Source organism: Bacillus rossius, chromosome 11 (assembly GCF_032445375.1).
Source record: "Bacillus rossius redtenbacheri isolate Brsri chromosome 11, Brsri_v3, whole genome shotgun sequence".
In the NCBI taxonomy this organism is placed as follows: domain Eukaryota; kingdom Metazoa; phylum Arthropoda; class Insecta; order Phasmatodea; family Bacillidae; genus Bacillus; species Bacillus rossius.
Window position 1 is genome coordinate 53498514 of NC_086338.1, and position 27312 is coordinate 53525825.

The 27312-nt window shown below is 43.5% G+C and overlaps 2 protein-coding genes across 6 annotated transcripts in view; one reads left to right on the forward strand and one right to left on the reverse strand.

Annotated features, from left to right (window-relative positions):
- Nucleotides 1–294: 294 nt before the first annotated feature.
- LOC134536996 (anaphase-promoting complex subunit 4) lies at nucleotides 295–9163 on the reverse strand. 2 transcript variants are annotated; one of them, XM_063377134.1, is made up of 4 exons: nucleotides 9093–9163; nucleotides 6634–6814; nucleotides 5780–5908; nucleotides 295–4431 (listed from the first exon to the last, which is right to left on the reverse strand). In XM_063377134.1, the coding sequence occupies exons 2-4, from the start codon at nucleotides 6743–6745 to the stop codon at nucleotides 2342–2344; spliced, it is 2331 nt and encodes a 776-aa protein (XP_063233204.1). In that variant the 5' UTR covers nucleotides 6746–6814; nucleotides 9093–9163; the 3' UTR covers nucleotides 295–2341. The 2 variants fall into 2 exon arrangements, with proteins under 2 accessions (XP_063233204.1, XP_063233205.1); XM_063377135.1 differs by lacking the exon at nucleotides 9093–9163 and adding an exon at nucleotides 8981–9086.
- Nucleotides 9164–14300: 5137 nt separating this feature from the next.
- LOC134536999 (ufm1-specific protease 2) overlaps nucleotides 14301–27312 on the forward strand; it is a 38528-nt gene continuing 25516 nt past the window's right edge. For all 4 annotated transcript variants that reach the window (XM_063377142.1, XM_063377140.1, XM_063377139.1 and 1 more), the window contains exons 1-7: nucleotides 14301–14438; nucleotides 16175–16510; nucleotides 18357–18587; nucleotides 20650–20796; nucleotides 21106–21199; nucleotides 23478–23744; nucleotides 24473–24619. In XM_063377142.1, the coding sequence (XP_063233212.1) occupies nucleotides 14400–14438; nucleotides 16175–16510; nucleotides 18357–18587; nucleotides 20650–20796; nucleotides 21106–21199; nucleotides 23478–23744; nucleotides 24473–24619 (1261 nt within the window). In that variant the 5' untranslated portion in view covers nucleotides 14301–14399. The remainder of the gene's footprint in view (nucleotides 14439–16174; nucleotides 16511–18356; nucleotides 18588–20649; nucleotides 20797–21105; nucleotides 21200–23477; nucleotides 23745–24472; nucleotides 24620–27312) is intronic.

Sequence of the window (27312 nt, forward strand, 5' to 3'; positions counted from 1 at the left end):
TATGATTAGATAAGTAACTTGAAACATTTAACATTTAAAAGAATACAATTAACAATTTTTTTTTAGCATGTTTGTGATTAGTGTGAGCAAATCCTCCAAAAAAAAACTTATGTTAAATAAAAGTATTTCATCATAAAAGTTTTACTAATGAAACTTATATGTTGAACCATCTCATTAGGTTAAGTTTATAGGAGGGTATTAACAGAGTGATTTAAATAATTTTAGTAAAAACAAATACATACATATACATTCCCATTTTCACAGCAGGTAAGTGTTTTAAAATAATTAAAGTAATTTGTTTGTAATTTTTAATTTCAAAAATTTCATGCCAAAGAAGTAGTACAACTTCTACTGTGCGTTCATACGTACAAACACCTCTTGGTTCATAAAAAAACTGTTATTTAATAAACGTATAAATTAAGGTTGCTACAAAAATAAAAGGTATTAATTATAACACATGAAAACTCTCACACTTCTTTTCTTGCACTTACAACACGCAGACAAGCTAAATCAAACCAGCGTACGCTCTCTGCGACACACAAGGTAAACGACAAAGACCACGGAGATTACCGCAGAAATAAGTTATGTGATTATGAACACATGTTTTGTTAAACTCCGAATATTAATGATACTGTCATGGCTAATACTGTAGCATGCATTTTGGTTGGTATTAAATGCACTGGAGCTACATTACACTCTAAGAATATATCATACGGTTGGTGTGATGCAAATATAAGGAAAGCGATGTAATTTAACTATAATAAGAACGAAATAGTCTGAAATACTTATGGCACACATTTTTTTAACGCAGATGTGTGTATTAGAAGGCCAAATTAACTCAATATATTAATGTTATATTCTGCCACAGCAGTAGTTTATTTTGTAAATACCTATATGGTTCAATATTTTCTACGACAGTGCAAAACTAGTAACAATGACACAAAATTTTGTATTAAATCTTTAATCCAAACAATTATAAAACAAGTCATCAAGGTAACAGAATAAAATACTTAATTATTAATTCAGTTTTTAAGGTAACTGATAAATAACATTTATCCGACAAAATGAACTATAAAATGAACATATTGACTGTTGAGTACCTAATTGCTATATAGTAAAACACATACTGCATGCTGGTTCTTACTCGTGGAATTCAGTATTTGTTTCAGTAGAGCTTGAAGAACACTGTACATCTCCGCACGTGTTCTTAATAAACCCGCACTTCAAAATCCAAGATGATTTTTATTTGGCTCTACACTTATTGATGGTGCAATGGCAAAAGTTAACATTTTCTATATCCTGGTTAGGTTTCTTTACAGAATATCCGCAAGGAACTACTGTCAAGTTGACACTCTACTGCTTTGTCATTCAATTACGCTTCTAGAAGACACAATTATTTAAAGAAAACATAAGTTACCTATTCCCAAGAGCTATTTATCACAGCAGAACTTATAATTCCTCCCTGAGAAATGTGTTACCTGGAAAGAAACATACCAAGTATTTAATTAGACCTCAAGCGCAAACTTTTGGGCACAACACTTGTTTGCCAATACATTTTTTAAAATCATATTTTATGGCGGATGCAGCTGGTGCATAGTTTTTGAGAATATAAAATAGCATAACACTGTGTAAGTTCGAGTTTCAATTCATTAAGTGATTGGTATTTAATTTTTAGTGCAATAAAACTTTTTAAGAAATCTATAATCTAAATAATCACCAAAAAATCATCTCAAACTTCAGGTTCTTGAGATAACATAAGACAATACTGACGGTATTAATTTAGTTGTTAGGGTAACTCATCAATAACATTTACAACAAAAAAAAAACTATCCGATAAACTTATTAACTGTTAAGTAATTGCTCACTCTTTGGAAGCCATTGATTCATATTGCGGTTCACAAATTAAACAGATTATAATAAACGCATACTGCATGTTGCTGTCAGTGGCGTAGCCAGGATTTGTGTATGGTGGGGTGTTAAGAAGCATGGGCCTCCGCCTACCCCCAAATTAAAGCGGGGGGTGGGGGGGGGGGGTCCTCCCCCGGGAAAATTTGGATTTTAAGATGTGTAATAGTGCTATTTTAGCAGTTTTCGTTTCTTAAATTTAAATATTGTAATGGTAAAAATTTTTATTAATTTTAATACGAAATTTGTTTGAGTGATGAATAAGAAATTAATTAAAGATTTGGTGCTAAGGGAGGGGGGGTTTGAACCCCTAAACCCCCCCCCCCCCTGGCTCTACGCCCCTGGTTGCTGTCATGTACTGTGACAGATCACTAACAATTAGCAAACCCACAAACGCAAGAGGCATGGTCGACGGTCGTAGAGCGGTCCCGTGCGCTCAGTCCTCCTCCAGGGCAGAGCTCCGGGGGCCGTCCGTGCTGCTCACGGTCGTGTCCATGCCCTCCTCGTCCTCCTCCTCGTCCTCCGCCTCCATCTCGAACAAGCGCACCTTGCGCCGGCTCTCCGACAGCACGACGGCCAGCTTGCGGCTGCCGCTGACGGCCAGGCGCGACGACACCATGTTCTCGACGACCCGCATGGCGCCCGGCTCCAGCAGCGCCCCTCCGTCCACGTGAGGCACCTCCGCCAGCGACACGAGCGCCGCGCCGGGGCTCGGCCGCGCCGACCTGGCGGGGCACGCGGACACGGCCGTCCCCTGGCTCGCGGCCACCGCCGTCGGGAACTGCACGAACACCGAGCCCCGGCTCTCGGCGACCCGCTCCAGGAGGATCGACAGCACGTCGGGCAGGTAGAACTGCAGGTCGAGGATCTTCAGAGAGGCCTCTCTGTCCGGGGAGGACGTGAAGTTGACGTGCACGCACTTGGGCTGCTCCGGCTCGGAGCTCTCCGCCGGCAGCTCCAGCAAGTACATCCCGGGCGCCGGCGGGAGGGAGTCCGGGAACGCCAGCACCAGCCTGTCGTCCTTGCCCGTGGTCACGTGGGCCGGCTGGATGCGCTCGTCCCGGCACTCGAACACGCTGGCGCACACAAGCACGTGCGAGACCTCCAGCAGGCTGCCGATGCAGTGCTCCGGCTGGCTGAACACCAGAGCGATGGCCTCCCTGAGGTGGGCGTGCTGTTGCACCAGGGACTTCTCCCTGTGGTGGGGGATGATGGCAGGATAGCCGCTCAGGCTCGGGTTGTCCCTCAGCAGCTTGGTCCACGGGTTGTCGTCGGTGGCGGGCGGCGTGACCAGCTCCCGGTCCGCCAGGTACTGGCCCAGGCGCTCCAGGTTGAAGTGGGGTCTGCTCGGGTGCTGCGGGGCAAAGACGCCCCTCTGCCTCGCACCCTCGCCGTCGAAGCCGTACAGGAACTCTGCGATGTAGGCTATTTCCGTCTGGTTGACCTTGGTGATGTCGGAGAGGACCCGGTCGTCGGTGAGGCGCAGGATGGCCACGTAGAGCCAGCGGAAGAAGGCCTTGTAGTTCTTCATCGAGCTGTCTATCACCTGCTGCACCTCGGTCGCCTTGACGAGGAAGGAGCCGGCCGCGGAGAGCGCCGCGGTTACCATCTCCTCCTGCAGGCCGAGGGGCTCGTAGCGGTCCAGGTACCCCGCCATGCCCTTCATCTCGGCCAGGTGGTAGGAGAGATCCTGGCCCACGGCATGCAGGTGCTTCAGCACCATCTTCTGTATGTTGGAGTAGCTCAGCTCGATTGAGTGCCCCAGCTTCTTTAGCCCCTTCTCCGTGAGCTCCTGCAGCAGGAAGTGCTCCAGCTCGGACGACGCGCTGCCGAACATCAGCAGCTCCAGGAAGTCGGCAGAGACGAAGCCGCCGGGCACCTTGGAGGCGTAGGACGCCAGCTTGGAGTCCATCTCCAGCAGGATGTTTTCCCAGGCTTCGGTGATGGCATGCATGGTCTGCGACGCGTAGCCGAGCAGGTCGACGATGTGGCCGTGCTTGAGCGCGAGGGCCTGCAGCTCTGCCGAGCGCTCCAGGAACACGCGTGTCTGCAAGCGCACCACCGCCAGGTCCCTCCGCTCGCCCCGCCCCAGGGCCAGCACCACGAACAGGCCGTCCAGCCTCCGGGTGAACTCCGCGCCGACCACGGACGCCTGCTGGCCCGGGAGGCAGCCCGCCATGTCCATGAGCCCGCACGGGAACATCCCGAAGATGCTCAGGGACAGCTTCCCGTTGCTCGTCCCGACCACCAGGATGTTGAGGCTCGCCGGGGCCTTCATCTTCTTCACGTCGTTCTGGAGCTCCTCCTGCTCGAAGCTGCGCACCAGCGGCGGGAGTTTCGGCAGGAAGTCCTTGCTGTTGTCGAACTCTTCGTACTTCTCGAACGGCTCCGTGGAACCGGCGCTGGACGATGCTGCAGCATCGGGTGTAGAACCTTCGTGCTTCCACGACATGTAAGTGATGTCTCCATCTATGTGGTTCTTGTATACAGTTCTCTTGTCTTCTACATCAATCAGCAAAACATCGTCTGCAATCATAGAAAAAATGCAGTGATCTTTAAAACTCAAATATTTAACCAAAAGTTTGTACACACTGAATGAACCATATAAAAAACATATGAACACTTTTCTGTAAATTGAAATGGGTGACAAATAATTATAATAATTATTATTATTATGGTTGATGTTGATTTGTTTGGTTATTATTGTTGATGAAATAAGATTATCAAAATTTTTATTCTCTGATAATTATAATAATATAATACACAGTTAATTATTCAAATTAATTACTAAGACTGATGTATAAACATATTTTATTCAAATACTGCAATAACTTATTTTCTTAGTCTTTACACAAATTATGTAAGTGTGGGGAATGTTTGCTAACAGGCCCTGTGTTATGTATAGTTATTAGTCAGCTAATGTGATGACTGCGGATCAGTTGTGGTGTTAGTCATGTGTAGTAGTGTTTATTTGTGATTTAAAATGGTAAATAAATGTATAACTAGGTCATTTTGCTGGCTTGTTGCTTACTCCCTGTTTTAATCCACTGATTCTTAAGCCAACAGTTTTATCATTATTAGTATTAACCATAAAATCTTGCCTCTATGCTCCTTAATTACATATATGCTCAGGCGCAGTGGATGGCAGAGAAGCAAATGATTGGCTACAGCTTAGCTTGCGATGAAATGTCAGCCAACTGGGCAGAACACTGACTGTGGGAAATATCGAGCAAGTGTCTTGACATGTGCACTGTCTGATGCCTTGACCACATGGCAAGCCCTGCATAATATATCTAATCTATTGATGCATCAATAATTATTCTTAGCCTGCTAACTCACGACTACGCACACTAGTGGCCCGTCCCAAAATAAGACCTTGCAATGTTCAGCTTTTAGTGACTGTAAATTTGAACCCCATAACTAATATGTGCGATGTAATTGACACCCTAACGACAAAACAAATTGTAGATTATTGTTCACATTTTTTTTTTAAAAAGTTAACATAATTACATATGTGTATAGGTACGAAGTAGTAGATATAATTCAGTTACTTTAATTGCTTATTTTTCTTTAGTTCACTATGGACACTATCCTCTTTCGATTCAAAACTAGAAATGAAAGTAATGTACGTGGTTTTGAAAGCTGCGTGTGTATTTATTAAATGTATCGAAAACCCCATGGACTATTATGATTATATGTGAACATGAAAATTTCATTGGCCATATCTGCCCACCTACTAAATTTTATAAAAAATCCAATCAATGGTTTTTCAAAATTACTGCCGGACAAAGTGACGTGCAAACACGCACAGACAGGCAAGTGCTCTTGTCGCGGAAGCCTCACCGCGCGACGGGGGCGGGCGCGGGGTACTCACTGCTGCTGTAGGCGATGGCTATGATCTTGCCGTCGGGCCTCCAGGCGAGGGCCGCCACTCTCACCCCGTCCTGTGGCGGCGGCAGCATCCACACCTTCTGCCACGTGAGGCGGTGCAGCGCCACTTCCCCTGAAACACCAGCCAGTCGGCGTTACGGTCGGCACACACATACGGTGTCAAGAGGTTCAGAAAAATCATGCAGTTCAAAAAACTGCTCAAGTCATGAGTGGGGGTCTGTTTAGAAAAAGCACTCAAGAATACACCAAGGGCAGACGAGTAGTTTTATTTCCCGTCATTCCCTTCTAATCTGTATTTTTCGAAGAGTTGAAAACTGCTGAAGCACATGTTGTCAGAACACCTGGTAGAAGTTTCTTGAAAGCGCTCAAGGGAATTATTGCATTACGCCTTTATCTGCCATGTAATGATATCGTTACCAATGAAATCTCACGAGTTGCCCTGCGCACGACAAGAAGACTGAGCACCAGTCCACAGCCTCACTAACACAAATACAACCCTTACTAGGCGGGCCTTTTAGTTCCTCGTCGACTTTGGGGTCAAAATACATATTAAGGAGCGAACGAGATGAGAATGGAGCAGCGACGGAATGTGCATGTGAGGTGAGCGGGCGGACGCGGAGAAAAACTGACTTACCACGACGACGCCTACAATTCGCACTAGCGATAAAAAAAAAATCTGGGTTTCACCCTGTCAGGAAATCAGACCCAGGTCGCTTCTGTCGGAGAGGCGAGCGTTCCGATCACGGAAGTTGGCCCGATTTGAAATTGCTTAGTTTCCGAACCTATTGCGAAGTGGAACCAAACGGTCCCTGGCGACGAGAGAGTCGACCGTCGCACCTCTGACGTTGGCGAGCGCCAGGAGGTCCATCTTGTCCGACCACGCCATCTGCTCGACCTTGATCGCCACGTGGCGCTCCTCCAGCTGCCGCATGGGGTTGGACGACGACATCCCGCCTGCCGCACGGCCCCCGGGGGCGAGACAAGGTCAGTGCTTCTCTCCGCCTTTCACAACACTCTCCTGCAACATTTTCACATCACAGGATAGTCTAAACACATGAAGAAGAGTGTGGGTTGGTTTTTTTCTATACAAACCTATATAGTTTTGCTAAGAGCTAAATTTTGTACATTTTGAAATTAAAAAAAAAAAACATTGTGCAACATCAAGCTTTGCAATGAAAAGTTCCTACTATATCAAAAATAATGTTTTTTTTTTTTTTTTTTTTTTTTAAATAATTTTTATTTATTTATGTTTGTTCCGTGAATACCACATGAAGTCAAGACACCGGGTTATAGAACATGTCAAGTTATACAATTTAAAATATAAGCACATGCATTGCTATCTACATAAATTATAAATTGTGGGGGGGGGGGGGGGGGGGGGGAAGTTTTATTGATTGTTTTATTTCTATGTACATAATATCTACAGTTTTATTTTAGCTTGACAAAATTTTGGTCATTTGATCCCGGACCAAAATCAGAAAAAAGTCACTGTTTACCTAAGATTTTGCAGGGGGGAAAAAAACCTAATTTCTTTTTTAATCAAGTTTCTTCATGCTGTATAAAGCTCAAGCAATGCGAGGTACTTCAGTTAGATTATGATGATTAATAAAATTAAACTAGCTAAGCTTCTGCATTCATCAACTGTCCACAAAACGAGAGGAAGAAACACAAGATGAGGTACACATTTGTGTTCTCATGTTGGTATTGATTTTTTTTTCTTTTAAAGATAATTTTCAAGAGTAAATGCTCATCTGAAAAAAAAAAAGAAAAAAGAAAACAGAAAATTTTGATGTTATTTTTAAGTTCCTCGCAACTATATTTGATAGTTCAATAAAATGGCATTGTGATATTTCAAATAGTTACTTAACTGGTAATTTACTGTTTTCAAAAGTTGGTTAGGTTGTGTCAAATACACTGAAATGTTTTTAAATAATTTGAACAATCGGTTAGGCTAGGTTGGGTACATAAAAAATAATGTAAATTGGTGTAAACAGTTGGTATGAGAAAATGTTAAATCAATCTTTTTTTGAATATTGGCAAACATATAGGTTGTTGTATACATTAGGATCTTAAAATGTTCCAGGAGTTTATAGAAGTTTCCAAAACATTTCCAGAAGAAAAATAGGTACTTCGAAATCTACCTATGCCTGTAGGCTGTGCCGAAAGGGAATTTTTTTGGATTGTAAATGTGTCTGATAAGGTCTGTTGTTTGTTACATGCCATCTTGTCTGTCGTATTTGCGACATGACAGAATTAAAATTATTCACAAGGGAAAAACATATTTTCTAAAACAATTTAAAAAAATAATATGTTAACAGTGTGGGGGAAAGTGTGTTGGTTCATAATATGTATAGTAAATTTCAGAAATCTTTTTGATTTCCCTAACTTTTCCAGGTTTTCCTGATTGTAGCAACCCTGCCTAAACTGACATTTATCTAGAATGGGTATGAACTGGATGAGCCGTAGTCTTGGTGGTTAGCACATGTCAGCACATGTACAGCACCTATAATGGCAGCTAACATTCATTACAAATCAAATGTAAACAAGTGACAAATTTAGTGCAGACTGTAAAACCTTTTGGGTGAAAGTTATTTGGAGGAACTGCTTGGAACAAAACCACTAGAGAAAACACTTTAATTACCATCTTTAATAAAAGGGTTCTTGCATGAAATTATCACTTAAGTAGTTGGCTCATTTGGCAAGAGTTGTTGTTCAATTCCAGCTAGGTAGTACTCATTTGTGTTTACAATTGTGTTCAGAAGTGTTTACATGTGTTCACATGAGAGTTAACATGCATTAAATGGGTTTATATTCCAGTTCACCATGAGTACCAAGCAGTATACGTGGTCTGAATTCCACTATAATTCTCTTCACCCCTTTTGCTCTCATGTAATTTTTTGACAAATACCCCGACCTATAATTAATTTTTATTTTTAGGCTTAAATACACTTATCAAAAGCGCCCACACTATTATAAAGTATTTCAAATGTAGCTAACCTAACCTAAACAACCATTCTCACGATTTTACACTATCTTTTTTTATGTACCTAACCTAACTTCACAAAATGATCAGCATTACTAGTAAACTATTTGAAAGTATCACAACGTACTCTCTGATTGGAAAACATGACAGGAAGTAAGAGGAATCATTTTTACAAAAATAGTAACTCTCCTCCAGAATTACCATTAAACTACAATGTTATGAGAAACAAAATATTTTTTTTATAGTCTGAAATGCTGTATATAATAACTATCCCAAAATTAATGTCGTAAAATGTGCATAAACGGAAAATTACGTCAAAGTAGCAGCTGTCACAAGGATACAATAATTTTAAATTGAGCTCGCTTCTCGCTTCAAACATTTATGCCATGTTGACTAACATGATCAACATAAAAATATATTTACCTATTTAGTTAAAAATTCCCTAACTTAATTCTTTGACATACATACTATTGCCAAGTATTAAAATTACTTAAAACTAAAAAATTTGTTTCAATTAATGTATTGTAACTTAATATTCCCCTCAGCTATCGTTTTACCCAAACAAAACCAAAAATGTTTTTATTATAATGGAATTATTGGTGGGAGTTCGGAACTGTGGTTGGACTTAATTTTTCTTTGACCAATGAAATTTGCATTTTAAGTTGAGTCACAAATACTGTCACCTGATATTCACTTGACGTCGTCCGGGCCTGCGGCCCCTTTGAGCCCGATATGACACCGCCCAACCACCGTTTCAGTTCAAACCTCCCGCTCGTGCGTGCGTGTGTGTGTTTCCAGCCCGGCAAGAGGGCGCCTAGCTGCAGTGCGCCGCACCCCTAATTTGCTACGTTTTAATATTATTTGTAAACCCTTTTTTGTTTTTATTCATCTTTTCCCCAGTGTTGTGCAATTTACTTGTGTTTTCTTTAATTTAAATATGTTACTTGAAATAACCACAGACGTTGCCCGGGCGGACCCGAACAGGCACGGACTTGGACGAGGGTAGGAATGTTTTTATATAAATTATCATTAATTAAGTAGATATTAACAAACTTTAAACTGTCAGTAATTTTTATATATTTTTTAATGTTGATCTGTAATTTGCTTAACTTTCGCTGGGGCACGGAATCGTAGGATATAGTAACGGTAATTGTGTTGGAGCGAAGGGCGCCATGTTGCCACCTGCGAGCGATGAGCTCAGCCCAGTCCATCTTCATCACTGACCGAGAGCAGACGCGCCAGCACCCCGGGGACTTCAACCTTTGTTCTGCACTGACCAAGTAATTCTGTCTCGTTAAGTATTTCTGAATCTCTTTCGCTCGTCATCCTCGGGGCAGCTCTCGGTCAGCGGACTGTTTAATTAATTAATTGTCTCAGTCGAGTTTCTTTCATCACCGTGTAATAAGTAAACTTTGCAGCATGGCCACGTGTGTGGACCATGCCTTCACCTAAACCGATTCGTGCCTCAGGCTTTTTTAACCGTGTAATGTGTAACGTGTAACGGGCGTGTAGAGAGACGTGTTAGTGAAATTAAATCTGGAGAATAAATATAAAGTGAGTACTTATTTAATCACGTGGTGAGTGAGTCTAGGAGTGTGGCGTGCCCGACGCCTAGAGCGGGCCAGGTCTGGGTAGCTAGGATAGAAAGGGCTGGTAACTCGTCCCCACTTGGGCTACGTCACGCCCTGAGTGAGAGACTCCGCCGGGTCCACGTGCCCTTCCACGTGGTGGCGCCCGTAGTTAACATCTCGAAATCACCGGCAATGCGCGATCAGCCCTCAATTGGCGCCCAAGAGCGTGGGGCGAGTTATATCTTCCGCGAAAACCAGACCTGTACGAGCGTGTGAGATAGGCGGTTGTTACGCGGAGCGCGCGGAACTAAAGTTCGCGCCAGAACTATTGTTCGCGCGGAGCGCATAGCGGGACTCTGGCGCGCCGGCCACGTGATCAGCCGAGCGCACGCTTCCAGGAATCCGCACACAAACAACGGACTCCGAGCGCAGTAAGTAACACAGTGCTGATGTGTTCGTGAGGACGGTTCGCGTGTAGAGTACCACGTGCGTAGACATGCATCCGTATCCGGACGAGTGTATCGGGTGTTATTTCCCCTGCCCGAGTTGGGACTTATATGGCAGGACCGCCGCCGGATATGAGTGTGGCTACTGCACGGAGTACCGCGTACACGGCGTGACGAAGTGTGGAGCTAGGTCGTGTCCTGGAGATAGTAGCGAGGGATTCCGCTGCCAGGAATGTACCGGCCTGTGGCATCGTGGCTGTATCGGCGAACGTGAATGGACCATGCTGCGCAAGTTTTTTGCCTTTACGTGCACACGATGTACCGCCTGCCCAGTCACCCAGGCGCAGTACGAGGCAGAGACGCCGGAAGATTCTCCACGACACGCCTCGACGCTTCCCGAAACGCCGACGCCGCTCACGCCGACACCACTCACGCCGGAAAAGACGCCGCTCACGCCGAAGCCAACCACGCCGAAAAAGATTCTGCTCGACTCGCCGACGCCGCCCGTGCCAAGGACGCCGCCCGTTGCCGGAACGTCACCGCAGCACCAAGCCGACTCCTCACGCACGACGCCGACACCAGCACCACGAAGGTACGTCCTGACGTCACCCGCACCGCCACGTGTTACGTTACCGACGCCTACCGCTCTGACAAAGACGCCCGTCGTCCTGACGCCCGTCGTCCCGACGCCGACGCCCGTCGTCACGACGCCGACGCCCGCCGTGCCGACGCTCATCGACTTGACGGCTCCCGACACAAGTCCGATTCCGCCGCCGTCTGCCACACTGCGTTTGGTCGACCCGACGCCACTTATCCCGACTCCGACAATTCCGCTACCGCCACCTCCTGTCCTGGAGCCGCCAACCCCGGCACCTCTCGTCGACCTGACGTCTCCCGACGCTGGTCCTAGCGCATCCTCGCCAGCAAGACCTCGTTTCGCCGACCTGACGCCACTCATCCCGACTATGATGACGCTTGACTCGCCGAAGCCAACCGAGCGACGCACGACGACGACCGTCCCGCCGCAGTCTGCGACGCCGTCCAGCACCCGCCTCGTGTCGGAGACACCTCCCGACGCCGGAATGACCTCGCCACCGCACCGAACCGCCGTCCCGACGCCACCAAGGTCATTTCCGGCGAAACCCGCCTCGTCTCCGCCACACGACTCGCCACGGACGCCACCAGACTCGACGCCGACGCTTCGTGTCACCATGTCGCCACCACCTGGCTTCGACGTCATCATGCCGTCGTCACCGCCACCAGAGTGCGCAGTCGCAAACAGGACGCTTTGCGACACGATGTCCAGGGCCCTGACGCCGAGACGCCTGAGCGCCGCCCCGCCGCCTGGGTTCGCTCCTCTGTGCCCACCCGGATTTGCCCCGCTGTGCCCGCCTGGCTTCGAAGCACAGCCGGTTGTACCTGCCCGAGTGAGACAGACGCGCGCGACGCCGACGCTGACGCCGCCTACATGCCCACCTGACGCGACGCCAGGAACGACCGAGACGCCACGACGCCCGATTCCGACGCCGATCGCCGCAGTACCGGAACACCGGTCAAGTGCCCTGCCGCCCGAGACGCCACCAAAATGTCGCAAGTTGGCAACATTGGGACGCCGCACCGTGAAGAGTCGCCTGAGCTCCCTGCGTCCGCCTGTCGCGATGCAGGTCGACGCCACGACGCCTGGACGCCCGACCGTCCCACCACCGAACGTGACCATCACCCGGACTTCGACACCTGTCACCCGTCTGTCACGACGGGCAGCGAAGCGCCCGCCTGTCAGCAAGGCTGAGCCGGGCCGTGCCGAGCGCCGCCCGCGCTTGCTGCCCGCCTGCCACGAGCCGCCTGACCTTGGTCGCCGCCGCCCCTGCCGGCCGGCGCCCTGGCCACCACCGCGCTGTCGCACGCAGCAGCCGCAGCAGCCGCAGCAGCCGCCGCAGCCACAGCTGACGCAGATTTGGGGCTCGGGACAACTGGTGGGTCTCCACCCACAAGGTTAGTCAGCCAGCGCCCATTCTGTCCGTGTGTATCGTCCCCCATAGTGTAAATATTGTTCAACTGTCATTTTGAAAACATTGCTCGTCCGTCCGTCATGTCAACATTGCCACCTGCCCGCAAAAACGTAAACATCAACATTGCCACGTGGGAGTGCGCGACGTAAACAGTACAGGCAACGCCCCCCATCCATCTGTCAAACGGCGCTGTCATATCGGCCTACTTTCGGAGGGGGCAATTGACGTCGTCCGGGCCTGCGGCCCCTTTGAGCCCGATATGACACCGCCCAACCACCGTTTCAGTTCAAACCTCCCGCTCGTGCGTGCGTGTGTGTGTTTCCAGCCCGGCAAGAGGGCGCCTAGCTGCAGTGCGCCGCACCCCTAATTTGCTACGTTTTAATATTATTTGTAAACCCTTTTTTGTTTTTATTCATCTTTTCCCCAGTGTTGTGCAATTTACTTGTGTTTTCTTTAATTTAAATATGTTACTTGAAATAACCACAGACGTTGCCCGGGCGGACCCGAACAGGCACGGACTTGGACGAGGGTAGGAATGTTTTTATATAAATTATCATTAATTAAGTAGATATTAACAAACTTTAAACTGTCAGTAATTTTTATATATTTTTTAATGTTGATCTGTAATTTGCTTAACTTTCGCCGGGGCACGGAATCGTAGGATATAGTAACGGTAATTGTGTTGGAGCGAAGGGCGCCATGTTGCCACCTGCGAGCGATGAGCTCAGCCCAGTCCATCTTCATCACTGACCGAGAGCAGACGCGCCAGCACCCCGGGGACTTCAACCTTTGTTCTGCACTGACCAAGTAATTCTGTCTCGTTAAGTATTTCTGAATCTCTTTCGCTCGTCATCCTCGGGGCAGCTCTCGGTCAGCGGACTGTTTAATTAATTAATTGTCTCAGTCGAGTTTCTTTCATCACCGTGTAATAAGTAAACTTTGCAGCATGGCCACGTGTGTGGACCATGCCTTCACCTAAACCGATTCGTGCCTCAGGCTTTTTTAACCGTGTAATGTGTAACGTGTAACGGGCGTGTAGAGAGACGTGTTAGTGAAATTAAATCTGGAGAATAAATATAAAGTGAGTACTTATTTAATCACGTGGTGAGTGAGTCTAGGAGTGTGGCGTGCCCGACGCCTAGAGCGGGCCAGGTCTGGGTAGCTAGGATAGAAAGGGCTGGTAACTCGTCCCCACTTGGGCTACGTCACGCCCTGAGTGAGAGACTCCGCCGGGTCCACGTGCCCTTCCACGTGGTGGCGCCCGTAGTTAACATCTCGAAATCACCGGCAATGCGCGATCAGCCCTCACACTAAATGTTATTATTAAGCTGTAATAGGTAACACATTTGATTATAACTATGAATACTTGCGTAACATTTTACTGCTATTGAGTGATTCTTTTTAACTTTCACTCTATGTTTGCTATGGCCTCATTTACTTAAGATCAAACCAAGTATATATTATTACTAGTCTATGGCTGAATAAATAAAATTTATTTTCTGAATGTTGGTGTTTTTATCTGTGTATTCTGCGTTCACGCAATATATTTGTACTCACGTGGGCTGTCAGATGTAAATACTTTTTATCGCACACAATGGGTCTAAAAATTAAAATACTTCAGAATGTGATCGATGTAAGTCATAAGTATTATCCTATTGTTTTTATTTTGTGTGAAACTTTGTTTGTTTTACGTTGATGAATTAATATTTAGGGCGTAGGCTAGGTTCACCGATTGTCGTATTTGCCCAGGTTGACGAGGATTTTGTTGCGCTCTAAGCCGGAATTACAATAGTCCGTCAGTCACCTAATTAGCAGACAATCGTATGAAACGATACATTCCATCTGCCTGTCCCGTTAAAAGCTTAGTAATACGTTTGACAGATTGATAGATTAAATTATGACCTCCAAAACTATGCAAGGGTTTGCGTGTTAAATTTAATTTTTTAGAAGTTTTTGAAGAGAGTTCATTTTTAAGTTTGGTTTAATTATTACTTCAAATTATCTTTGAATGCAATTTAAGGTTGTCCGATTCACATAAGTGTAATTAATTAAGCACTATAACTGTGTAAAAATAAGAATTTTTTTATTTTTATTTTGCTAAGTGTCCTATGGCTTGTCGCCAACAACCAAAAGGTCCATTTTTCCTCGTTCAAACATCTTAATCAAATGTCAGCAAGTATGTTACACCCATGCCTTACCCGGGACTCAAAACCAGAAAGCTGGTGTGCATCCTAGTACGCTACGGAGGTCAGCAAAAAAGTTGAGTTTAATGAGTTAAGTGCATAGCTTACATTATCGTTTTACAAATTTTCTCTAAATTTTAAGTTTTCTCCAAAGTTGGCAGCATATACATGGAAAAATATTATGACTGACGAATGAAATGTTGTAAATTGCTTGGCGACTGATACGGATGATGAATGCACATGACGAGCTAATGTAATTCCAGCTTTACACCTGCAATTGGGCGAGTTTACTTTTTCTCATCAAATAAAATATTTTAACAACCTCATTAATAATTGATACACTTACGATTGGTCTTCTGCCCGGTGACAAGAAGTCCTCCCCCATACACCCCCAATTTCTGAAGCCTTTTCCTCATGTCCTTTCCTCTTCTCACATCCAGTATCTTTCCCTCAATCCCATTCCACTCCCATTCCATTCTCACCAGGAATACTTGCCTTCAACTTTCAGTCCTCCACTCTCTCTGAATCTTCCACCCATGATCCCTCCTCCCTCTATACACACTTTTGTTCAACCTATCTCCCAAAAATCCCCAGCCCCCTCATCCCCCCTCACAACTTTTCACTCTAAACAACTTCACCAATATCTCTACTTTCCTCCTGTGTAGTGTGTCCCACCCCAGCTCCATCATCACAGATGGCCTATGCATCTCTTTCTTTGCCTCTTCCCTCCATGTACCCATCACCCATCTGGCCACTCTTATGTTGCACCCTTTCCAGTTCCTTAATTTTCCCTAGGTATGGGTCCCAAATGGCCACGGCACATTCAAGCATTGGCTTCAACAACATTGAATACGCCTTCTCCTTTATTCTCCGTCCTGTCCCCTTCAGTGTCCTAGCAATCAGCCCCAGCCCTCTCCCCTTCTCTACCACCTCCTGCACCTGCTTTCTCCAACCTAGGTCACTAGGGTTGCTGCCAGGTACTTGTATTCCCTTACCTCCTGAATCTCTTGCCCCTTTCAACTATATATTTGCTTCTTGTTTTCAACATTGTAACTGTAACAATGACCGAGTTCCAAGTATCAATAACGAAGACTAATCTCTGTGAAAAAAATTAATTAATATATTTAACTTTATACTGAGAATAACATGATAAATAACTCCCACGCTGATGATGTGTTGTCGGCAGAGGTTGGCCGGCATGGAGAGGAAGTGCCGCGGCTGCCTGTTCGGGACGGTGTGCGACGACAGCCTGCTGGTCCTGGCCCTCCACGTGGACGACAGGCAGCTGTCGACGGGCCCCGAGGGCAAGGCCGGCAGCGCCGCCGACGGGATGAGCAGCGTCGCCGACGAAGCGAGCGACGACACGGACAGCGACGAGGCCGGCGGGGAGGAGCTGGACGACGGCCGCTGCGGCGGCAGCCTGCGCCTGTCGCTCCCGGCGGAGGTCGACCTGTGCGGCTTCTTCGCCTTCGACGAGGCCCTGGACGAGCGCGGCATGGCCGCCCTCTTCGCAGACTTCAAGGTACCCGTCGCTCGCTTTCTTACTACAGGACAGGCCTGTTCGCAGACTTCAAGGTACCCGTCACTCGCTTTCTTACTACAGGACAGGCCTGTTCGCAGACTTCAAGGTACCCGTCGCTCGCATTCTTGCTACAGGACAGGCCTGTTCGCAGACTTCAAGGTACCCGTCACTCGCATTCTTACTACAGGACAGGCCTGTTCGCAGACTTCAAGGTACCCGTCACTCGCATTCTTACTACAGGACAGGCCTGTTCGCTGACTTCAAGGTACCGGTCGCTCGCATTCTTACTACAGGACAGGCCTGTTCGCAGACTTCAAGGTACCGGTCACTCGCATTCTTGCTACAGGACAGGCCTGTTCGCAGACTTAAAGGTACCGATCACTCGGATTCTACTAGAGCCGGAGCATTGACTAACCCATTTCGTTTATTAATTAATGTGTAAATAAACATTTTGAATTTAGTATTTTCATAGAAATAAAATGATTACCTGTTACATAATGTATGGTATATATTTTTTATACTGATTATGTGTATTCGAAGTGTTTAATGTGTAATAAATCCTGTGTTCATAACCAATGTGATTTATGAGTGAAATACAGTACGTAGGTACTGGCATTCCAAGTGGATTTAACGCTGTTTACAAGAGATTAAGATTATAACAGTAGCAGCACACCAAATCAATCGCAAGTTGCGTATTGTATTGGATAAAGGATGTAACCCTCGAGTTAACAAAGGTCTGTTAAAAGAATTTATTAACACACGGAATCTATAAAAAAAAAAAAAAAAGTGGTAGCAATCACGTACAGTTCATGAGTAGTAGACAACTTGTAAATCATGATTGTTTTTAAGATTTTGTGAGATAATTTATTTTTTCATAGGTCTACTTTTAGTTGAAATGATCAGCCATGCTTCGTAATGAAAGGAGGGAGAAAGAAAGATCTGTGTCTCGGCACAGAGAACTCCTTTGTTTACGTTCAAACATCCAGCGGGCGCGACGGTAACTCTCCATCTGAGCGGCTAGCGCAAGCGGGTGTATTCCCGGCAATCTACCAAGATTACGAAACAAGCAATGGAGTATGTCCATAAAAATTTGGTTTGAAAGAAACTTGGCCATCGCAAGAATCATTCAAAGAAAGTACATTTATGTTTTACATTAATATTGAATAATGACGTGCTGTGTGCTATACACCAATTTTTTTTAGCTGTCGTTACATGAGTGAATGTTGTAAAGCCCACCGCACACGGTACAATATTTTCTACTAGTTTGCTTACTAGAATGCTTACTGGTTTCTGTACTGTGTAGGCTACAAGCTGAAACACTAGGTGCGCTACAAGTTTCTGCTGCACACGATTCTAGCCTGCCTTACTAGTTTTGTTAAGAGAAAATTTTCCACGACAAATTTTTATTATGATAATTCACATTTTTTAACTCATACAAACAAGGCTCTTCTTCGTATGCATTTATTAAAACGAGGAGTTGGTCACTATTCCACTTCCTTTCCGTCCGTGTTTATCACGACATGCGCGCTTAAAAGTGTAAACAACCCCTCGTGCAGTTTTTCGTGAGTTTTGATTGGCCACTCCTTAAATATTGGAACACGCCAAGCGACGGAAATAGGACGCAGTCAATTACGCAAAACCAGTAGCCAAGCTCGTATAGCTACTGGTATCCAGTTCGAATTTGAGTGAAGAAACTAGTGGTAGAGCCAGTACGACTCCTAGCTTACAGTATTGTAAGGAATATTGTACCGTGCGCGGCGGGCTTGAGTGGATGCAGACGTGTTCGGGTTCGGCCGAGACGTGTCGGGGGCGCGCGGCGTGGTGAGACGGGCGCGCGTGGTCGCAGGACGTGGAGGTGACGGACAACGCCCTCTTGCTGAGCCGCTCCGCGGACGACGCGCGCGTGGCGTGCCGCTGCCTGGTGAGCGAGCAGCTGGTTGAGCGGCCGTACGCGGCGGTGGGCCCCGCTGAGGTGCGCGACAGGCTCGCGCTGGTGCGCGTGCGCGACCGGGTCAAGGTCACCTGCGGGGTCGACCGCGACTCCGTCCTGGACGCGCTGGACGACTACTGCAGGAAGGTGGGCGTTTCCATTTCGGCTTTGTTGGCTACTAGGGGCGCAACAACTACATTTCCAAAGGGGGAGGGGGGGTGGGGCGGGCAATATACCTTTATATAAAGAATCATCGATCCCCCCCCCCCCCCCCCCCCCTATTGAAGCGGGATGGTCCGGGGGTCCTCCCCCGGGAAAATTTGTATTTCAAGGTGGAAAATGGTGCTATTTAAGCAGTTTTATTATCTAAAAATTGATTACACAGCACTTTTCTTTGCTCCCGTTTGCCCCCACTTCAAGATTTCAGAGGGGAGGGGGCAAAATACCCTTGCCCCCCCCGTCCTGTTGTTGCGCCCCTGTTGGCTACCAACGTATCTTAAACTTTGTCAGAACTGGACGGTAATGTGTAACAATTGCATACCTTGTTTCAGTTTATCTTGTAGGTAGACAAGATTTTATAGTTTTGCTTTTAGGTCAATTTAGTTTTTAATTATGAGAGATTTTGGTGTTAATTGTTTTTTATTTTAATGAACTTAGTTTGTTCATAACGGTAGCACTTACTTGTTCAATGTTACTTTAGAAAACAGTGTCATTTTGACTGATACTCGATGCACTTTTACATTTAGGGGCCCTTTAGTAATTTTTTCCTGTATTTAAGTTTTTTAAACTTTATTTTGAAAAGTGTGAAAATGGCTAAAAACACTGGTTTTCAGGATAATTTTCAGGCATGAAATACTTGGTACAGATTCTTAGAAGCACTCAAATGTTTTTACAATTTTCATTTCTCCGCCATATAGTGGTATGGTTACCAGTCAAAAGCATAGTTTCCCCAAGCATGACAAGAAGACTTTGCGCCAGTCTACAGCCTTGAGCTAGAAGCACCAGCAAGCGTTGTGTTTATCATACAACCTCACCAACACACACACCCCTGACTCGGTAGGGCCCTGTACTGATTTGACCACATCCGCTGCACCACAATCCTACGGAATCGAGCAAAGTACCTTTTATTTTTTTTGACGTGACAACGTCTAATAAATCTATGAACGCTGGCTGCACGCACAAAAAATTGTCCCACTACGGATATCCCACTACGGATGTCCCACTACTAATGTGTCCTGTTTGCTCATTGTTCGCATGCGTTGACATCTCTCTTCATTCTCATTGTACGCATGCGTGGCATCTCTCTTCCACTCGATTGGAACAACCATCGATTTGACTTTTCAATCATATTTTCGTCGTTTGAATTATTAATATTATGTAATTTAACGATTGTCCACCGATTTTCAGCACAATCGGTACGGTTATTTAAAAGTAATATTGAATATTCAAATACGTTTTGAACCAACAATGGTGTTTTACAGTTACACATAATAATTCAAATTACACCCGGGATCTTTTGCACAATGTTTTAAAAAATATTGTAACACATAATAAATATTTTTGGTGTATTTGGGATGCGTATTTGTTATAAAATCGTTTTATAAAAATGAAATAATATTATTCCCCTACCGTGAACAAAATTTTTATAAATATATATGTAATATTTGAAACTACAAAATTTCAAGTATGGCCTTGTGGCCACGCTGTTAACATTGCGGATAATGAATTGGAAGGATGTCGGGTCTAATCCTGGCAGCTGCAATAAATTTTTTTGTAGTTGTAAAAATAAATACAGCGCATGCAACAATTCAAAAGTAATAAATATATTTGAATTAATGAATACAAATAAAAGTAAATTTATTAATTAAATTGTACATTTCATTTCACTCCTTTGTATCCATACAAAATAGTGATAATTCAATATAAGTGATTCAATTTTATTCATAAAATTATGCAGAGGTAGATTTTATCATACAAAAGATAGAAAAATTTTAAAAAAAATTTCTTCCTCAAAGAATATTATATTTTTAATGCCTAAATGGGTTGGTTGCAAAAACCTATTACGGCTCAGTTTCAGGCCGAATATGATATTTCCTTTTCTTCTGGATCAATCATTTCATCAATGTTTTGTTATGACGTTGTCACGTTAAACTATCGTCCGTAAACAGACTTTACAGACAACAAATATTTTTTTGTTGTTGTTCCACAGGTTTCTAATGGTTTTGTTGCCTTCAAGTTTGCTGGACACCCTGATTTCTTGTCTTCGCATGAAGGTTGGTTCAATGACGACACTTGCGAAGATTTGCTCAAGTATCAGAATGGCACGAAAAAACAAGAGGACTCAAAAGATCAAATGGTAATGGTGCAAACATTAAATTAACTTCACTTTTATGTTTTCTGTGAAGTGAGCAGGATTTTGAAAAGAAAAGAAAAATTTAAATTGTTTGTCATTCATCTTGAACTGAATGAAGTTAATGCAAAGAAATAATGTTTGAGGGGGAAAAATATATCGTGAACTATGAAGATAAAGTTTATTGAATGTGTTTTAAAAAAACTTTAGGTCAATAAATTAATTACATTAAAATAATATGTACTAATTTTATATTTATTTGTTTGTTTTTTCTGATTGTAATTATGTATAAATTATTATTTTTTTTTACTTCAGGTGATTTTAAACTCGGAACTGTTCATGAAAGCAACAAGGCAAGCAGGTGATGATGACTCGACCAAAAAACCTCTGAGGCTTGAAATTTGTCACAGTAAGTAGTGGCTTATGTTTGGAGATTCATTTACTGTGTAACAAAACCCAACATCATAGCAAATGTTTTTACTATAAAGGTATTACTGTTGGGAAAGGGGAGTTGTGGTGGGTGTTCATTTTTATTTGAACAGTGAAAAATATCAACAGGAGGAATAATATAAGGTCTGCCAAACGTGTCGTGAGCTCTGGGCGCAGGGTTGATGAGTGGAGGGGTGAGCGGGGCAGAAGGGGAAGTAAAGGAAGGAACTACTTGGTGGGGTGCGGCCAAGGAGGCTGTAAAATCTTCTTGGTCCTTCTTGTGTTCAGAATTCTTCTTCAGGTGCTAGTTATTGGTTTTATTTTTATATATTGTATTTATTTATTAAAAAACTTGTATTATTCAACAAATATGAAACTAAAATTTTTTTCTTAATGCTTAATTTACCAAAATACTCATTTTGATTGACAATTACTGCACTTGCACAGTAAAATCTGTTACATAGTTATAAGCATGTCCAGAACAAAACTACTCAGAAAAATAAAAAGTAATCTGAAATTTTTGTGTGTTTTGAGTTATATTGTAATTCGGAAGGAAGTAATAAGTTAGTCTTCAATAATACAGCTGTAGTGGCTGTGGGTGGTACTGAAGAGGTGACAATACCAAAAGTACTAATCCATGTATGTAGTATAAAATACATATGGACATTACAAGGATACAGGAGACAGCTGGACAGCATACTATTGTATTTGGGTTTAGTACGTATTTGTTATGTTATAATGATGATGTGCCAATCATGTTTTAGCAGATGATTATTATTATTATTATATGGCATGCGAGGCTGAATTCTGTCTGTGATGTTGCCTTGCAGCATGGTGTAAGAAATATTTTGTATATATTGCTGTCCAAGCTTTCTTTTTTTTTTTTTTTGCTTGTAAAATTTTTACACATTTAAGGATATGTTAAGCAAAGTTGCGTGCAAGAAAAATAATTTTATTTTTGAATTTAGCCAGACATAGATTAAAGTGCCTAAATCACTGTTCCTTAAGGCTTGGTTTGGCACAACAAGTTGGTTATTTCATTTTCTTGTCATCACTAATTAAATAAGCGGGTTTCCTATAAATTTAATCCCTTCGATATTATAGCTCAAATAGGGATGGACCAGTTGCATCTTTAATTCCTCAGATACAATCAAATCCTTAGTATTTGAAAGATTAAATAATTTGAGGTAAAAAAATGTGAAAAAAAATATTGGGAGAAATAAATTAAATTTAAAAATTCAACACTGATAACCTCTAAAGTTTACAAGGTCAGTTTTTTCCTTCACACCTATCCTGTTAACATTCCCTAAGATATTGTAATTCAACATGTAATTAAATAAAATTACTGTATGTATTGATTTTGGAAACATAGTTTGTGAAACAAACATTTAAAGATTTTAATGTTTCAACACCATAGTTAGCATTTTAATATCTTGTGCGTTATTTTATTTTTGATCCTTGAGACCCATACATATTTGGATTGGAGGTACTCATTGGTGCCTATTCTTATTCGAGATTTTGGGTTCAATGAAATTGAGATTTGGCTTATCAATAATCTCAAAATACCACAACAAATATGTATAGAAGATTAACTGTAGTGGTAAAAAGTCATGCAAATATTCATATATGCACGAGATTTCACAGCTCGAAAATAACATTTAGTAAATATCTGGTGATGTAATTGTAACACATCAATGAATTTGTAAGCAATTTTGTGATAAATTTACTGGAAAAGCTTTACAATAACAGTAGTACCGAGAAATTGAAATAACCACGTGGGCGTGCGAGACAGTGCCTTAGAGCAGTGGTTCCCAAACATTTTCATCTGGCGACCCACCTTTTCTTTTAGGAATACCTCCACAGTTTATCGGTCCATGGCGGAGTAAAAAAAACCTTATTTGAATCATATTCCTTCCTTATGTATATATAATTTACCATCAAATATTGCATATATATATATATATACACACACACACACACTTTTAGTAAGATACTGATTGATTATTGATAAACATTTTGTGTTCTGATTTGAAAATGGTTGACAAAAGTATGAGCACTTTTAGCAAAACAGTTATTTGTTTAACAATAGATATGTGTTTGCACACAATTCAATTTGTTTCGATTTTTCTTCTTTTCTGATGGTTTAGTCGATTGGTTTCTGAAAGTTTTGGAATCGAGTCGCGACCCACGGTTTGGGAACCGCTGCCTCGGAGTGAGTGGAGTGGTGTGCGCGAGAGGTTTGACGGTGTTGGCCGCAGGGTTCTCGAGGTACGCGGAGCTGGCGCTGCAGGTGGACGCCCTGGCGCTGGTCCCGCGCGCGCACGGCGCGGGCCGCCTGTACGGCGCGCTCCTGGCCGCGCTCGGCCGGCAGCTGCAGCTGGTGAGGCGCTGCGTCCGCGAACAGCTGCCTGCTGACGGGGAGCTGACAGCGGAGTTCGTGCCCGAGACTTTCCACTTCCTTCCCGGGCCGTGCGGCCACTTCCTCACGGCCGTGTACGCGCGCTGCCGCTCGGCCGACCAGCTGCGTGAGTCTCCCCCCCCGCCCGCCGCTTCAGTCTTGGTGTGTTTGTTTTCGAAACTCAAGTTCTTAAGTTCTTCAAGAAGTAGTTGACGGGTCAAACCCCAATTTTTTTTTTAGAATTCTAATCTCGGACAGTACTTTGAATACACCCCTCCGATCTGAGTGTAGGTCTCAAAGGTCCACACTGAAATAATGTACAAGAAACGAAAAATTTAAGTATGGTGGTGAAACGTTTAACCCTTTAAATGTTTCATTCGTGCACTAAAGTTTCCGTAACGTAATTTTTTATATATAATTACATGTTAAAAATGTAATATCTTGGAGAATGGCAACATGATAGGTATGAAGATAAAATTGATCTAGTAAACTTCAGAGGTTGTCAGTGCTAAATTTTTTAATTTACTTTATTTCCTCTAATAGTTTGGCTTATAATATTTTCCCTTGAATATTGAATCCTTTGAATACTAAGGATTTGATGGTATTTGATTGGCCCATCCCTATCAACAGTAGCGGATCCAGAGGGGGGGCTAAGGGGCTCTAGCCCCCTCCAAAAGCATCTGGGTCCACTATTGTTTTAGTGTTTGCCTTGATAAAGCCTAGCCTCAGCTGGGTCAAGCCCCTCCCAAACCAAAATCCTGGATCCGCCACTGCCTATCAAGAAGGAATTATCCCAGAGTGTTGGCTATCTTGCGCAGCGACCTAGTCCTGCGGCGACACGACCGACTGTTGCAGTGCACATCCGGAGGCAGCTGCACGAGGAGCTGGGCCTGCCCTTGGACCGGCCCTTCTTCACGCGGACGTGCGCCCACGTGTTCCCGGGCGATGCCCCCCAGGACACGCGCCTCGTCTGCCCGCACGCCCGCATACCCACGTCGGGACGTGAGTCTCCTCGACGACTCCGCGCCTGCATTTGTTCTCATGCTGCACAACTGGTCGTGTTGGCATTGAATCTAGAAAAATAATTCAGTATCATAATTAAGTCATGTACCTACCGTTTTAATAGTTTTAAGTTCCAGCCTATATCTTATTTTATCCTTATAACTAGAGACCTGCAAAATTCGCGGATTCATTTCGTGATATGCTACAGTTCAAATAATTATACCTTAGAGCTGCTTCTGCAATTGGTTCACTGTTAATCTGGAGCAATGAGGGCCAATTAGAGACCCTCACTCAAAGAAGTGTCGAATCACAGACACTCGGTCGAGACGACTCACAAGTCAGCAGCCAATGAACAGGTGGCATTTGCCCGAGTGTGCAGAGGATATTGGAGTCTATCCTGGAGGTCATTGAACCCGCGAATTTTTCGGGTCTCTACTTATAACCCATCACTAATCAAAATTTTATTAATTTTTTTTTTTAGATAAAGCTATTGTGTGATGAACAATAAGGTCATTAGTGACATGTAAACTCAAAAAGGAACCGTATCCACTTGAATTAGAGGCCTAACCTTACAATATAATGTCAGTGTGCTGGAAAAAAAAATGTTCTTCTCCAACTACAATAGAATCATGTTTAACTCTAATGTGTGCATCCTTCGCCACTGCACAACCTTTTCACAGAACGTATATTGGCCTGATTCTGCACAGTCTGTTTGTTTGGCTTAGCATACAGCTCTTTGTATGTAGTAAGTAATAACTAACAGAAAAGTTTATGTCTTGGTTTAGAACCTAAGATGCAGATTTTTGCCCATTACAGATTGTAAATCTTCTGACAAATTACATAGTAAAATTTTTATAGCTCAACATGTCAAGGTTAATGTTACATTCATGAAGGAAAATATTTTGTACGGTTAAAAAGCATATAATCTTAAGAAATAATTATGTATATGATTCTTACCATTTAAGTACTAAACTTTGAAAACTTTTGCCTTAAATTTTAGATTGTAGGAAGTTTTAAATAATGAAACATTCCTTGATTTGTTCACCATACTCTTTAATAATTGATGATCCTGCTACTAAATGTTATATTTAAATTTTTTTATTTATTTATGGGAAAATATATTTGCATATGGAAATTTTTACTACTGCATACATTATATTAAGTATAGGTACTCAAGACACATGTTAAATCAAATTAATAATTTTAATTAACACTGTATTATGGGTGGTCTAGTCCATTTACAGGATTTTGCTTATTTGTTTACTAACCTCAGTCGTTTACCACTATTGGCTTTGAAGATACTTTACAGCATCATGTGGGGTTGTGTTTATATTCGGTTGGCGGAATTTTATTTGGAAAATGGCGAGCAGACGATCCATAGGCGAGGATGATGATTGAACTTCTGAATCGGTAGCGCCATACGAAACCAGCTAGCTAGTTCCCAAAAGCTTTCATGAATCTTTACAAACTTAGTTTGGTTGCCATTAGCCCTGGATTTTTTGAACAAAATGAATGAATTTATGATTGACATCAAAAAGAGACGGGAAAAAGTTTTTTCCCACCATTTTATTGATTTTCCTTGAAAGGAATCATAACAGGAATTGATCAATGTGAACCGTCAGTTTTGTTTATATTGTAGTCAGGTACAATACCCGGCCAGGGTTTCCTGAGAAAATCGTGTCTGAATATTCAGACGATAGTTCATACTAAGATTCAGAGCTGTAGAACCAGAAAAAGCATAAAAATCTTCCTGTTTATAAGATTTATCACTCTTGCGCAATCTTTTTGCCATTTCCACCTCGGCAAAACCACAGTAATTCCCCCGACGCGATGCAGCACGTACGAAACCACTTCACACGTAAAACAGTACAGTACGTGGCATGTGGCTTCAACCGATAGGACTGGGACGACTGTGGTTAGCATGCATGACAATCCAAGCTTAGTTTTTGCTTGAGCAAGCACAACATATCGGTCCATGAGAACGTCTGTTCGAATTAGGCATGAGCGTCGTTCATTTCTGAGCTCTAACATGGACCCGGATGTGTTAAATTATCATAAAATTCAGCCTATACTACACACTTTTAAAAGTATGAAATTGGGTCAAGACATCAGAAATAATTTTTAAAATACAAAACCTAACCATTCAATTTTGTTGTTATTTATTTTCGTCTGCAAATCATTCATATTGGCGGGATTCGTATTAGCGGGACTCCGCTATAATTGCTGTTAAAAGTTGCACGAGTGTTTGTGATTATTATCACTTGCCCAATAATCTTTAACACCAGTAAACATGTGTTGAAAATATTTGTGACAGAACCACAAATGCAAGAGAGCTTTGCACAGGCGTGTGTGAATACTAGTTTTTTGGTGCGAAGCGAAGCCAGCCGGGCTGCCCGAGATCTGTGTGGCTCTCCGAGCCGACGGGTGTGGCAGCTACTGTAGCGGGAAGCCTACAACTCACGTAGCTTCGGTTCCCTACCACGTTCGTGCAACTTCGGATTTCTCTCTAAAATCGAAATTAAAAAAATCGAATGGTTAGGTTAGGTTAGGTTAGGTCAGTCACAACATGCTTGTTTTCATTGGAAACTTCTGATTTAGCGGCTGAAGTGGCGTTAATGCCAAAACGCAAAACTTGGGGAATCTTCGGAAATTCATGCAGGGAACCGAAACTGCGTGAGTTGTGGGCTTCCCTA

Bases quoted from the DNA above. Each gene is read 5' to 3' on its own strand.
- LOC134536996 (XM_063377134.1), bottom strand. From the start codon at position 6,745: ATGTCGTCGTCCAACCCCATGCGGCAGCTGGAGGAGCGCCACGTGGCG. The intron at 5,909-6,633 runs GTGCGACGGTCG...CTGGTGTTTCAG, and splicing joins GGCGCTCGCCAACGTCAGAG to GGGAAGTGGCGCTGCACCGC. The intron at 4,432-5,779 runs GTGAGTACCCCG...CTATGATTGCAG, and splicing joins AGCCATCGCCTACAGCAGCA to ACGATGTTTTGCTGATTGAT.